General features: G+C 38.8%; 1 protein-coding gene across 3 annotated transcripts in view; it reads left to right on the top strand.

The window, feature by feature from the left end:
* Nucleotides 1–11,982, top strand: part of LOC149922922 (transducin-like enhancer protein 4) — an 85,733-nt gene extending 73,751 nt beyond the window's left edge. The window contains exons 9-23 of one of the 3 annotated variants that reach the window (XM_090164275.1): nucleotides 19–54; nucleotides 1,962–2,301; nucleotides 2,851–2,870; nucleotides 4,533–4,694; nucleotides 6,171–6,224; nucleotides 7,607–7,813; nucleotides 7,873–8,172; nucleotides 8,244–8,305; nucleotides 8,958–9,138; nucleotides 9,200–9,268; nucleotides 9,336–9,437; nucleotides 10,198–10,455; nucleotides 10,513–10,595; nucleotides 10,842–11,022; nucleotides 11,084–11,982. In XM_090164275.1, coding sequence (XP_090020401.1) covers nucleotides 19–54; nucleotides 1,962–2,301; nucleotides 2,851–2,870; nucleotides 4,533–4,694; nucleotides 6,171–6,224; nucleotides 7,607–7,813; nucleotides 7,873–8,172; nucleotides 8,244–8,305; nucleotides 8,958–9,138; nucleotides 9,200–9,268; nucleotides 9,336–9,437; nucleotides 10,198–10,455; nucleotides 10,513–10,595; nucleotides 10,842–11,022; nucleotides 11,084–11,191 — 2,163 coding nt within the window. In that variant the 3' untranslated portion in view covers nucleotides 11,192–11,982. Of the gene's footprint in view, nucleotides 1–18; nucleotides 55–1,961; nucleotides 2,302–2,850; nucleotides 2,871–4,532; nucleotides 4,695–6,170; nucleotides 6,225–7,606; nucleotides 7,814–7,872; nucleotides 8,173–8,243; nucleotides 8,306–8,957; nucleotides 9,139–9,199; nucleotides 9,269–9,335; nucleotides 9,438–10,194; nucleotides 10,456–10,512; nucleotides 10,596–10,841; nucleotides 11,023–11,083 lie in introns of all 3 variants that reach the window. The other 2 variants (XM_090164274.1, XM_090164276.1) reach the window with 2 other exon arrangements.
* The last annotated feature ends 2,440 nt before the right edge of the window (nucleotides 11,983–14,422 follow it).

Consider the following 14,422-nt stretch of genomic DNA (forward strand, 5'->3'; position numbering starts at 1 on the left):
TTTCTCTCTCGTTGACAGAGCCTGTTGCAGCCCGAAGGCCGCAAAGCGTTGCAGGTGAATTAGAAACTCTTAGACCCGACTGGTAACAACTAACTACCAAAACCATATAATCTCTCGACTATTATTTTTCGTTTCTTGGATTTGGTTTTTCTCTACCGTTTATTTCTCTAAAATTACATTTTTCCTAACCTTTAATAATTGGGATTTTTTTACGCCCTATTATAATTTTTCCTTTTCAACTTTTATTTTGATGATGAAATTATTAAAATAACCCCTATTTTTAACCCATACCTCTCGTTACATTTTTTATTTTATTGTTTATGTGGCTTGGAAGCAGTCGAAATTAGTCTGGAATCGTAACATTTTATTTGAAAACCAAAAATTTATTTTTAATGTACAATTTAACATTCTTTCGACTGGTGACAAGTTTCCTTAAAACTAAAATAAAATACGCGTGCTGGTACAATAGATATTATTAAGAATGGATTCGGGTACTGACGAATAGTGGACGGTGTAGTCTTTCTCTCCACCAGAACAAGCGAATAGTTTAAATTTATCCTAAAACAGGGTTGCTACACGGCAGGGAATTTATAAATGGGCCTAAAACGTCAGGGAAAGGTCAGGGAATTCAATTTAATCTTGACACTTTTTGAAGGTAATTTTACTCTAGATCTATGACAAATAGTTCTTTTTATAAAATAACCTTGGCCATCTTGTTGAAATGTTGCCTCCTCGCTTCAGCTGTGGATCCGTTTTCTCTCCCACTAAAGAGCTTATGAACTCATTCTTAGGCATTGGCTGAACTATTCCAGGGCAACATTTCAACAATTTTGTGATTATTATAATTATTTTCTTGAAAGTTTGGCTACTTTTTTCAACATTGCAATAACCTTTTTACTGAAATATAAGTCCATTAAAATTTATTAACTTCTGATAAAAGTAAAATATAAAATAAAAATTTTGGCCTTAAAAAGTCTGGGAAAATCTCTGGGGAAAAGTGGAATAGTCAGGAATTTTAATCTCAAAATTTTGTGGCAACCCTGTAAAAAAGTACACCTTCTGTTCTAAACAAGCGAAAAGTCTCTACCTTACCTTTTCGTTCCATGATTGTGAAGTAGACAAACTAAAGCAACGAAGTGGTACCGAAGGTTAATGTTATTGTCCCATATTCTTGCGTACCTCAATGCATTCTTGATATTATTTATATTATCATAAGTAATTTCGATAAACATTTGTATCACACTAACAGCGTTTGATATTTTAATAAAAGTTCCAACTTTTATTCTCATGGGCAGGGTTGGCAAGAACCAATCAGATTTGTTTAAACCGGTTTTAACCACCGAAAAAATCCATGGTTAAAACCACTTTTTTTTATTAAAAAAATATTCAGAAATGAATTGGAAATATTGAAAACTTTAAATACTATTTATTTCAAATAAAAAATGTGGAATATAGTATTCTGCATTTTTTATTCCAAAACGAAACTAAAACTTAACCTTCACTTTTTGTCGTCTGCTACGTCGTCTCACGAAGTAATGAGGGCTGGATATAAGCAATTGAGGTATCTTAAATTTCATTTTGCCCGCGAAAATATGCCGCCATGTTAGGGTATAAAAGCAGTTAAATTAGCCTGCTATGCCTCACAATGTAAAGGTACTGTTACGCGCAAAAACGTCATTTCGAAATCGGTCAAGTTGAGCATTTTCGAAGTAATGAGGGCTAGATATAAGCAATTTGAGCATTTTTTTATTAGTTATTTTAACCGATTTTAACCGTACTGGATTTTTTAAAAAAGCTGTTTTTTTCTAACCCTGCTCATGGGTCAAAACTTAAGATTTGGTTATTATTATTACTTATGATATTATCGATCTAACTTCGCGAAGGAATAGTTTTGCCGCAGTTAAACGAACGCGTGACTAATAACGTTTTCTCGTCTTTTTTGTCTGTTTATTTACTTTCAGCAACAAATGCACGCCCAACAAATGCCTCCTCACGCCCACGCGGCGCCTCCCTTACCCATGATGCCTCACGCGGCCGCGGCTGCCCTGGCTGGACTTCAAGGGCCCACGTTACCTCCGACTAGTGCCACGGGCCTTCTGGCCCTCTCCAGTTCGTTAGCGGCGGCGGCGGCGGTCGCCGGAGGCGGCTCTGGGCCAGGAGGACCAGCTGCCGGGCCCGGAGGTCCGGCGTCGCACCTGGCGGCGGCGGCTGCGGCTGCCGCTGCCGCTGCGGCCGTTAATTCCGGATCCGGATCTGCTGGACTCAAGGACCACCGTCTGGAGGAGAAACGTTCCAATAGCGGTGAGTATCCAAATGGAAATCGTCGAAGGCGTACTAATAGGATTTGGCGCGCGACTGAAACGCGTCTAAATTTTAATCACTTTGAAGGGTACTTGTAGCGGGAATTATACGGCCTGATAAAACTCCAAAGTCTCTCTCGAAATTTGCGACTAATTTTCCCAATAAAAGAATATATCGCCTATTCCTTTTCGCGCTCTCGGATGGAGCGTCGAGGCTCGAATACGTTTCTAATCGGCGAAAGAATCGGGAACAAGTTTTCCATTTGAACGCCTGCTAAACCGGTACTCGGTCACGGATTCTCTCTCTTATTATTAATCCAGGCGTCCGCTTTTCCTTTTACCGAAACGCGCCTTTTCGAGCACCTCAAATTATTAAATGGAATCGGCGAAAATGACGCTTTCGTCTCGTTAAAAAGAGTGCCCGTGTTGGCAGTCAAACTAAGCTCGGAAAATGATACTTATCACGTTCCGTTTAAAGTTGATTTTATTATCGTAAGATTTTAGTTTTGAAACTTTCTGATTTAAAACGCCTTTTTTTTCCCCCCAACAGCTCACACGGACGATAGACAGGTACTTTGAAAAATATTTTTATCAATAATATCGGAAGTTTATCGTTTAAGTATCGTTCTATAGTCAGTTGCAGGCTAAGAAAGATAAAATATATAGTACAATCGGCGCAAGGATGCCTCAGATCGTTTCCGGTCATTCCACCGCGCGAAATTTGAATTTGGCCATTTTACGGTCAAATTCGAATTTTGCTCTTTTCATCGTCTTTTAGCGCCATCTAGAGACCAAAATTGGAATCTTTATTTTTAAATTTCATAATTGTGGTGGCGAGCAAATTTAAAAGTTAGGGCATTCCTATCATTCTTAAATTTATAATAGTATGTATAATTGTTTAATTTTGTAAATTTATTTCTACGTCTTATCAGTTAAATTGGCAGTTTCTTTTAAAATAGTTACCACGCTTTCTTGGGGGTAACGTTGTCGTTGTCTTAATGAGCTTTAGACGTTTAAAATTATATTTTTATCTTTACTTGCTAACAATAAACCTTTATCATGCTTTTTATAGTAACCTCTTGGGCTATTTAAAATATTTGGAGCTTCCATTATCGAACCTTCTTTAGCAAAATAATTCGGCTGTGTTCAGTAATTAAACTCAAGACAACATGAAATTAAAAAATAGATTCAAATTTCGGTTCCTAGATGGCGCGAAAATACGATGAATATTACGAAATTTTAAATTGACCGTAAAGTGGTCGAATTCAAATTTCGCGCGTTCGACTGGCCGGAAATGGTCTGAGGTGTCCTTGCGCCGACTGTACTATATATTTTGTCTTTCTTAGCCTGCAACTGACTATAGATCAACGTGTACCTTTGTTTCCTCGAATCACTTTTCAGTGGGAGTAAATCGTTGAACATTTGCCACCAATATTACTCTAACCTTTTAAAATATTAGGGCTGTGCGAGTACTCTAAAATCATATATAGAGCACTAACCCTTTTCTGAGGTCGAGTACTTGAATAATTAATTGGAGAATACTCGTCGACAGAGTATCAAAAAAATTTATATTCGGGTACCCGATTACTCGAATAAGCTGCTCTCTAAACTCGTCGAGTATTTGATTTTTCTATCCTCGTTGCTTCAAAGTTCAAAGAGCGGTTCTTACAACTTTTTGGGGGGCAATAAACGGTACCTACGAAGTTATGGAAACTGTGGTTCATTTAAATTAAAGGAATATTTTTCAGCATTGAAAGTTACTTTATACCCCTTTTAAATTTAATTTCATAATTACTTGAATACAAACAGCTAATCAACTACTCGTTAAAAATATTACTCGAGGGGTTTTTTTAGTTACTCGAATAAGAGAAAGTTTCCCCTTAATCAAATACTCGATTTCTCGACTCGACTCGAATACTCGATGAAAAAGAATTTATACTCGATAACCGACTCGATTGACCTAAAACCACTAATCGCACAGCCCTTTAAAATATATAAAATACACCGTAAGTTTTGGAAAATCGTAATATGTATTTCGTTATTTTATCTTCCGAAACGTATTTTGAAAAATCAGCGTTGAGCTGCCGAAGGTACATCGTTCGATACTTGTCGTACGATTTACACGATATACTTCTGTTAATATCAAAAATAAATGATCCAATCGTTTACTTTTGTTCTAAATTCGCGTCTAAAGCTACGAAAACCTAATGAGATTATTTTTGGAAACCGTAGCGCAATTCATTGTCGCCTCTGTCGTCGGTTCAAGAGCGAGACAAGAGGTCGCGAGGGGGCAGTAGATCGCCCTCCGAGCCTCCCGAAGAGAAAAAGAGGATCAGAAAGGAGGACAAACACGATCACGTCAGTTCTCTCCGAAAACGATACGAGCAATCCAGGGTAAAAACTACTACTCATTTTCGCACGATTTACACACTCTAAGTATCTAACAAGGAGAGTACGCGAGGGGTTTATTGTCGATTTGGTTCAAAGTCTGGCTTAATGTAGACCTATATGAGATATGAAATTTCCCAAAAGGAAACGCAAAACATAAATCTCTATTTAATAAAACATGGGATTTTCTCGGTTTCACAGGGTCCTAGCTACGAAATTTTTTGTTAAAAATTGAAAATGACGAAATGGGTAATATGGACCACATTTAAGTAAATTTCATCAAGTTTGGGTAAATTGGAACATTTTTGGGGTAAAATTGTAACAATTTTTGGGTAAAATAAGGAAAAAGTCTTAAGTGGTCAAAAACATTTTCGGAACAAAATCGGCAATAATCACCTAGGGTACTCTGCTAAATTCACGCATTCCAGTTTGGTCCAAAGAAATAGAGGCCTTAAAATAATTTTTTTTAAAAATCTGTCACTAAAAGTCACTTTTCCCAAAATAAGTTACTATTTATCACTTTTTTCGACTTTTTAGATTTCCTTAGCATTGAACGTTAGAAATCTGTCTTGCAACCCTTTTTTTACAAATAATAAAACTAAATCAAACTCCGTTCGCTTTTAATTTTTTTTAATTAAAAGAAATAAGTGGTTGGAAAAAGGTATTAGTGTTAAACACTTTGTAGAAGTGGAATTAGCCTAAGTGATATAACTTCCTATGGTTATATAGTTACTATTTTGTTTGTGTAACTAGTCAAAAATCGCAATAAAACAGTATTTTTTTACAAGTTTTGTTAGATTTTCGGTCACTTTTTATAAAATGTTTAGTCACTAAACTCACTAACAAGGAGACTACCCGAGGTGTTACACACCGATTTTGTTCAAACTCGGGGCATTGGTAGACCTTCATGTAACTTGAAAATTCCTAAAGGGATTTTATTCAATGGGCAACGGTTTTGCCATGGCAACGAAAATTGTTTTTGACAACTTAAAATGGAAATTTTCCCATTGAAAATAACATGGGATTTTGACCGATTCCAAGGGTCCCTCCCCCCTGTGAAACATCTTACAAAATTGAAAAAAATTAAAATACCAAAATTATAAAAAAATTGATAAAAATTTATGAAAAAAATCAAAATTAAACACATTTTTATCAATTTTTTTCACAGGGAAATCCCATGTTCTTTTATGTTGTCAAAAACATTTTTCGTTGCCATGGCAAAACCGTTGCCCATTGAATAAAATCCCTTTAGGATTTTTCAAGTTACATGAAGGTCTACCAATCCCCCGAGTTTGAACAAAATTGGTGTGTAACACCTCGGGTAGTCTCCTTGTAAATTCTACTGTGTAAGTGAGTATCAGGCCTGGAAATATTATTTCGCATCTCCTCTCTCGAGTAGCCTTACAAACTGCCATTTTTACCTACTGACGTGGGTTCAAACTTCCGGCTTATCTAACCCGAAGCGCTTCTTTCTGATTGCAGGGTAGTGATGACGAGAAAAGTGATCAGGATTTAGTGGTGGACGTATCAAATGAAGTAATTTCACCGTTGAGTTGGATTGTAAAGCCATTGCATAAGTTTATAATTATGTCCCGTAATTGTCGGATCTTACGCGTAAAGATAAACGCCTATGGCAGAAAATAATTTAAAAACTAAATTATCACCTCTCCATGCAAGCGCTCATCAGGACGACTAAAAGGCAATGAGGTAGAATATGGACTAGAGATACAAACAAATCTGCGATTCGCGGGACATGTTATTTGAGTAGGAGAATTAGGCTTAAGTTTCAACTTCATCCAATCGTGTTGGCGCTATCTATTTCTATAAGCAGACACTTTTGCAAAATATATTAAGGTTTAGTTTTACAATAACACGATAGATGGCGCCAACACGATTTGATTCAGTTCATTTACTAGGCCTAACTCTTCAACTCAACAAATACTGTCTCGCGAAACGGTAGGTCCTGGAAGGCGGATTTGGACCACTATTTATTCTACCTCATTGCTAAAATGCTGGTTTTCAGTAGGGCAAAAACGCCTCGACGCAAAAATATTGTATTAGGCTTAACGGGGATTTTTTGCGTCATCGTTCACCGTCGTGGCGTTTTTGCCCTAGTGAAAACCAGACTTTAGTCTGAAGTCCACCAAAAAATGTGTAATCGTTCTAGCAATGGCACAATTTCCAAACAATTATAAACTTACGCTATTGTCTCTTCGATAATGGGCAAGATCAGAGAGTGGACGCTAGGAGCAACAAACACAAGGAGAACGCAGCTAGCCTTTAAACACGCTAAGGCAGTGTTGCGTACAAATTTCATTGGACGAACCTTTACGCTGAACGTTTTACGGGCGGGGGGGGGGACAATTTCCGAATCCCCCCCCCCAACCCCCGACGGCAGCAGGCTCTAAAGCGTCTAACCACGGCCAACTTTGATCACGCGCTGTTCGCGCTACAGCAGCCAACACATTCGTCGAAATTACGCGAGTAAGGATTTTCCCCCTATAAACTGTACTATAACGTGTAGGAGTTCAGCGCCACGTTCGATTGTTATATTGACTTCAATGTAAAAACTATTCTAAAAACAATAATCCGCTAGGGGCGCTGACGTCATACACATCTTTTGCTCATAGGTTAACACAGAAACGTGTCAACGAATGAGATGGCCGCTGTAGCGCGAGAGATCAACGTTGGCCGTGGTCTAACCAATGAAAAGTGTACGCAAGAAAATCCACGACTTTGGACAGATTGCGTCCTCCTTGTGTGGGGTGCTGTGTTTGTTGCTCCTTGGTGGAAGGATGTTAGCGTCAAGTTCAAATGTCGATGCTCGCGATGTGAATTGTCACTCTTGGTCTTTCCCGTTACGATGTCGAGAGTGACCCGCGAAGAATGAGACATGATATCCGCGACTTCTTTCTTAGGATCCCATTTCTCCCCCAAACGGCGAAGCCCCTTCTCCTAGAGAAAACGGTACCGATAGCAGAGGTCTCCTCGGTGGATCCGGGGGTATCGGTGTCGTCGGCGGAGGGGCTACGGGTGGAGTAATTCCCAAACGTGAAAGACCTTCTAGTCGGAGTGGATCGTCATCCAGTAGTAGCACGCCCATCTCCAAACACAAAGATCATCTGGTAAGACGCAAACCACCTTAGGAACCCGGACCATTGAAACTAAAAGTTATTGTTTTCAGAATGACAAACCATTATCTCCAATTTCCAAATCCGTCACTCCAACGAGTTCGGGTTCCAATACGCCCAGTTCCAGTAATCTAAAGCCTGTTCCCGGTGCCAAACCCCTCCCCCCTGGTCTGGGGGCGCCTTACCCTTACCCCATGCACGCTGGAGGACCCGGTGGAGCCGGACATCCGGCGCTCAGCCCGGCCGACCTAAGCGCCGCTAGCGCCGCCGCCGCGGCCGCCGCAGCCTACTCCCAGGGACTCCTTCACAACAACATTAACCCCGCTGCCTTGAATTCTTACTCCAGAAGCCTGGTAAGTAGATAAAAACCTCTAAACAAACAATCTGTATCCGTAAAGTTGAGTCAATTTGCCTATCTTTTTAGGTAGGATACGATTCTCATCCATCCATGAGGGCCGGTTTCGGTACAATACCGGGCGGAAAACCGTAAGGAAACGCGCTGGTCATCTCGAGGCTTGTTTTCACTAGGGCATCAATGCCGCGATGGCGAGCGTAGACGCAAAAAATCTCCGTTAAGTTTCCACTGGCGCGCGTCATAATTTTCTTTACGGACTGGGACGCCAAAACGTTTGTACATCCCAAAGTTTAGTGACGTGCCGTTACGCGCGCTAGTGGAAACCAAGCGGTAAACTTGGCTTCCACTAGTGCCCATCATAATATATTTTTTATTTACGTGCTAAAGTTGAGAAACACTCCGTTACGCTCGCTTGTGGAAACCAAGGCTTAAGCCAAATTTTCACGCTCGCTGGTAGCGGGTAAAAATACTGAAAATACGTTTCCGGTACTAGCTATCGTGAAATTTTAGAGCTAAGCTAACAATTGTAAGTAGCTGACAATTTCAAATTTAACGGGTTTTCCAAGCGGAAGCGGAAAATATCTGTTTGAAACAGATCGAAGCGGAAAATGAAAATTCTGTCAGTGGAAGCGGATTTTAACTATTTTTACCCGCTACTACCGAGCGTGAAAATGCGTCTTAATACCCCATTTGCGCGTCAACGCACGTCGTCGTGGCGTTTTCGCTCCAGTGAAAACCGTGCCTGAAATATAATCACCATAATAATTTCGATTTGACCTACAGAGCTTATTCGTTTCACGTCAGCGCCGATGGTCAGATGCAGCCTGTCCCATTTCCGTCTGACGCCCTAATAGGTCCCGGAATTCCCAGGCACGCTAGGCAAATAAATACTTTAAACCACGGCGAAGTAGTTTGCGCCGTCACTATATCAAATCCAACCAAATACGTCTATACCGGTGGAAAGGTACGTCTTCCGTTGTCTCGCTCATCCGATTCACTTCAACTAAAATTCATCGGTATTTTAGGGTTGCGTGAAAGTCTGGGACATTAGTCAACCCGGCAACAAGACGCCCATTTCGCAGCTAGACTGTTTGGTATGACACTAAAAACCGTCCTTATCACTTAGAACATTGCCTAATCAGGATTTTTTTTTGAAATTAGCAAAGAGATAATTATATACGTTCTTGCAAGCTATTACCCGATGGTAGGACCTTAATTGTTGGTGGTGAAGCGTCTACAATCTGCATATGGGATTTGGGAGCGGTAAGTATTTTATTTTATATTTCTCTCGTCTCAATGCGAAGTGGTTGGTATCGAGGTCTGGGCCGCGTTACTGATAGGCAATTAAATTACCTATGGCTTGGTTTAACGGGTTTTTCCCCGAGTTCTTCGGTTTCCCCTTCCATAAAAACTTGTTGAGGCTAACGTTAATAGTTAGTGTAGGGAGCTGTTGGCTCGCGTGGCATGAAGGGCTTGCCACCACCTTCCTACGCGTTGTAACCCGGCCACCTGAATTAATGGCTTTAAAAGTCGCTTGATGACTTGGGCCTAAGGTGGTGCCTTGGGTATTAGCCTAGCTGATTATTATTATTATTAAAAAATGCTACATTGACGGACCCTGGTAAGACTTTGCCTAGGGCCCGGACAACTGCTAACGCGGCCTTGACTAAGGTTCTACCATAAGTTTATAATATTGTTCCCTATGTTGGTCACTTTTCGGAATATTTAACTGAGAGGTCATCACGAGAAGAAAATCTCCCCCTAGCGAGGCGCTGTCAAAGGCTACGTGTAACGCTGGAGCAAGCGGACGCAAAACGGCGACGAAGCCCGTAATGCAGTTGGTCTTGCGAATAGCTCTCAGTAAAACTTTGGCATGTGAAGAATAGAAAGTGTCACGCTTTTGTAACAATATTATACACTTATGGTTCTACGTTATCTTACTTACGAGTGATTGCGTCACGTATGATTGCGAAAAACGGTGCAACCTAAAGCGGTCGGCATTTGTTTGGTCTAATTTAAGCAGCCAACCCCTCGCATAAAAGCCGAATTGACAAGCAGCGCTCCAGCCTGTTACGCCTTGGCGATCAGTCCAGACTCCAAAGTGTGCTTCAGTTGCTGCAGCGACGGAAACATCGCGGTCTGGGACCTCAACAACCAGACGTTGGTTCGACAGTTCCAGGGGCACACGGACGGAGCGTCTTGCATCGATATCTCCTCCGACGGCACGAAATTATGGACGGGTGGCTTAGATAACACAGTACGATCGTGGGACCTTAGAGAAGTAATTTTGTTTCGCTATTTTTTGCTAAAGTTGTCACTAACCTGGATTACGCTTTAGGGAAGGCAATTACAGCAGCACGATTTCACGTCTCAAATATTTTCCTTGGGGTATTGTCCTACTGGTGAATGGCTAGCTGTTGGGTATGTATTATGATAACCTTTTAACCAGAAGCAAAACAGTATTTGAGTATCAAAGCAACGTTAGACTGACGAATTTCTTTATTTTTTATCGACAAACAGAAAACGTTTCAAAATTCGATTCAGTGACGTTGGTTGCTTAAATAAAATATTAGTTATTCCTGGGTTTTGCGTTAATGGTTTATTTTGGTCCTTTCATTAATAATGGAACGGTTTAGATAGTTAAAAGTTGTCTTCTATCGATTTCAGTATGGAAAGTAGTAACGTGGAAGTACTTCACTGTACGAAGCCGGATAAATATCAACTGCATTTGCACGAAAGCTGCGTTCTCTCCCTGAAATTCGCTTACTGTGGCAAATGGTTCGTGTCAACTGGTAAAGACAACTTGTTGAATGCTTGGAGAACCCCGTACGGAGCCTCCATATTCCAGGTGACATTTTCCTTCAAATATTTAATATCGATTTCAATATTAACAAACGCGTTTCATTTAGTCCAAAGAATCATCGTCAGTTTTGAGTTGTGACATATCCTCGGATGACAAATATATCGTCACGGGATCCGGTGACAAGAAAGCCACGGTCTACGAAGTGATTTATTAACTCGGTTGCGTCTCGCGCGAGACCTTTTAAATAATTGATAGAACCAAATTGAATGATCCCTACCCAAAATTACGTTGCTACATGAAAAGAAAGACTCTCAGAATAAATACTAGCGAAAAATGCGCGAACTATCGAGATGTTCTCTGTGCCATAAACTATTTTAAATAGATGACTAAAGTGGAATTTTCTTCTTTCGATAGAAACAAGGGTTAAATCTTCACTGGGATTAAAAAAAAATTATATGAAAAAAAATTAAAAAAAAGTTCCTCTATTGTAAAATGGTTCGATGTTCCATCTCTCTAAAAAAAACCAAATCCTAATTAAATAAAACACCGAAAATATCGTGATGGGGAATTTATCGGCTGGTGTGGATTGTTTCGTAAGTGATCGAGATGTGTCTGAAGAACGAAGATAAGTTGTACTCCGCGGCGCCAAGATTTCGATCTTCGCGATTTGCGCCTCGGGTTTTGCCCGTCAAACATTCAAAGTATTTTATATTGTTTTTAATTTTATCCCCGAACGATGGCAACCACGGAACTGTCAAAGTATTTCATGTTGTATTAAGTTCACACGGATTACAGATTATAATTTGTTTTGCTTAAATCATTTTGAATGATCATTCTAGACGTTACATTTTGTACAAAAAAAACACCAAAATATATGGCTCTTAATCGAAATACTCTCCCATCCCCCGAAAATTCCAAAAGAGTTGTAAAAAAAACGTTATTTTCAACTTCTTTATAATTTATTTAAAAAGATTAATATGGGCAATAAATCCAGTTTTTGAAAAACTTGCTTTTTCTTTCAAATCTTACTTCACCGTGAATGTAAAAAATAATAATAAGCAGGGCTGTTCAAAATTCATTTTGAAAATGCCAAATACCATTTTGCATTTTGTATTTTCAGTAAGAAAAATTATTTTGCATTTTGAGTTTCTAGGAAAGTATTTTGCAATTTGTGAGTTTGATATGTGGCAAAAAAAATTCAAAATGTTTTTACTCTGGTACCGTCTTGTAGAGAAAATTCGTCAGCTATGTACCCCCAAGTAATGATAGCTGGCGATACTCACAAGGAGACGACCCGAGGTGTAACGCACCGATTTGGTTCAAACTCGGGGGTTTGGTAGACCTTCGTGTAACTTGAAACACCCTAAAGGGAAATGTCTCCATAGGCAACCGTTTTACCATGGCAACCAAAAATGTTTTTGACAATACAAAATGTAAATTTTCCTATTGAATATAACATGGGAATCTGACCAAATGTAAGGGTACCCCTGTAAAGATTTTAATCAACTTCGAACTTTTTCATTATTTATATTTTCTATTTTTAGCATTTTCAAAAATTAATATTGGTCAGATTCCCATGTTATTTTCTATGGGAAAATTTCCATTTTGTGTTGTCAAAAACATTTTTGGTTGCCTGTGCAAAACGGTTGCCTACGGAGACATTTCCCTTTAGGGTTTTTCAAGATATATGAAGGTCTACCAAACCCCCGAGTTTGAACAAAATCGGTGCGTTATACCTCGGGTCGTCTCCTTGTCAGTTACTCACTTACTTAATGCGTTACTAATAATCATTAATTAGTAACTAATAATAATAATTAGTAACTAATAATAATAATTAGTAACTAATAATAATAATTAGTAACTAATAATAATAATTAGTAACTAATAATAATAATTAGTAACTAATAATAATAATTAGTAACTAATAATAATAATTGATGCGTAGCTAATAGTAATTAATGCGTAACTAATAATAATTAATGCGTAACTAATAATAATTAATACGTAACTAATAATAATTAATTCGTAACTAATAATAATTAATTCGTAACTAATAATAATAATTCGTAACTAATAATAATTAATTCATAACTAATAATAATTAATTCGTAACTAATAATAATTCGTAACGAATAATAATTCGTAACGAATAATAATTCGTAACGAATAATAATTAACTCGTAACTAATAATAATTAATTCGTAACTAATAATAATGAGTACTAAGTTAAATGCGAAAAAGTAAAAGGACACCAACATTTGGGGAATTTAAGCTGTATTAGGGAAACAAGCGAAGTACAAGTATAGCTTTTCAATGGGACCTAGTTTCACACGGAATATACAAAAATCGGACCCAAAATAGGCGCCTCAATAAACGCCACTCTCTTTTTCTTTTCTTCCCCTACGCGCATGCGCGAGTCGTCACTGAATAAAATAATAACTTGCTTATGTTAGTTTTATTTGTCAAAGGCTAAAGTTGATAGCGCGCGCGCATTATATTCCATGAGGCGCGTGCGAAATTGAACGAGCCCTTCTGTATTGAAATATTAAGTAGCGCGCGTTTTATAATACAAAGATTTTGCCAGTATGTATTACTACTTCTAGGCAAATCGTTGAACCGGTTTTATTTAAGCATCTATTGGCAAAATTCTTATAATCCTTGCGTTATTGAAAAGGTTACAATGGAAACGAAATCACGTGATCGTGAGGCACGAGCTAAACTATAGATTGGCAAAGCCAGACACGCGCGACGAGTTTTGCGCGTTTTATAAATGATCCTCGCCTAGGGGCAACAAACACAAGGAGAACGCAGCTAGCCTTTAAACACGCTAACGCAGGGTTGTGTACAAATTTCATTGAGCGAGCCTTTATGTTGAACGTTTTACGGGCGGGGGGGAAGACAATTTCCGAATTTTTCCCTTCTAACCAATGAAAAATGTACGCAACAAAATCAACGACTTTTGACGGATTGCGTTCTCCTTGTGTTTGTTGCTTCACTAACAAGGAAACTACCTAAATTCGCAAAAGTTACATAATGAACTAATCTACTTATTCGCTAATTTTTTCATCCTTTGCATTGCAGCAGTCCATAGGTGGTTCCTTTTAACGTAAAAAGAATAGCCCTAATACTCTGGAACAAGCGAATAGTTTTTGGGGCGGAGTAATTCTCATCCCAGAAACAGGCGAATAAAACGTTTTAGGGTAAAAAGAGTATATTTTTAGTCCGAGAACAGGCGAAAAGAAACCATTTATTGGAAACTGTCATTTGTACCACTCTTTACACTTCCTTTATTTAATTAATCAAGTACTTGGAAAGCCTCAGGGGCTTATGCCCAAGCATCGGAATACAGGGAGTAGAAACAAAACCAACAATAATATAATTACACTAGATTATTAGATAGTTCTGTCTATTCGTGCCTGAAAGTGCCAAAACCGGGCAATGTTGA

This window comes from Leiobunum rupestre, chromosome 11 (assembly GCF_980474605.1).
Source record: "Leiobunum rupestre chromosome 11, qqLeiRupe1.1.hap1, whole genome shotgun sequence".
Taxonomy (NCBI): domain Eukaryota; kingdom Metazoa; phylum Arthropoda; class Arachnida; order Opiliones; family Sclerosomatidae; genus Leiobunum; species Leiobunum rupestre.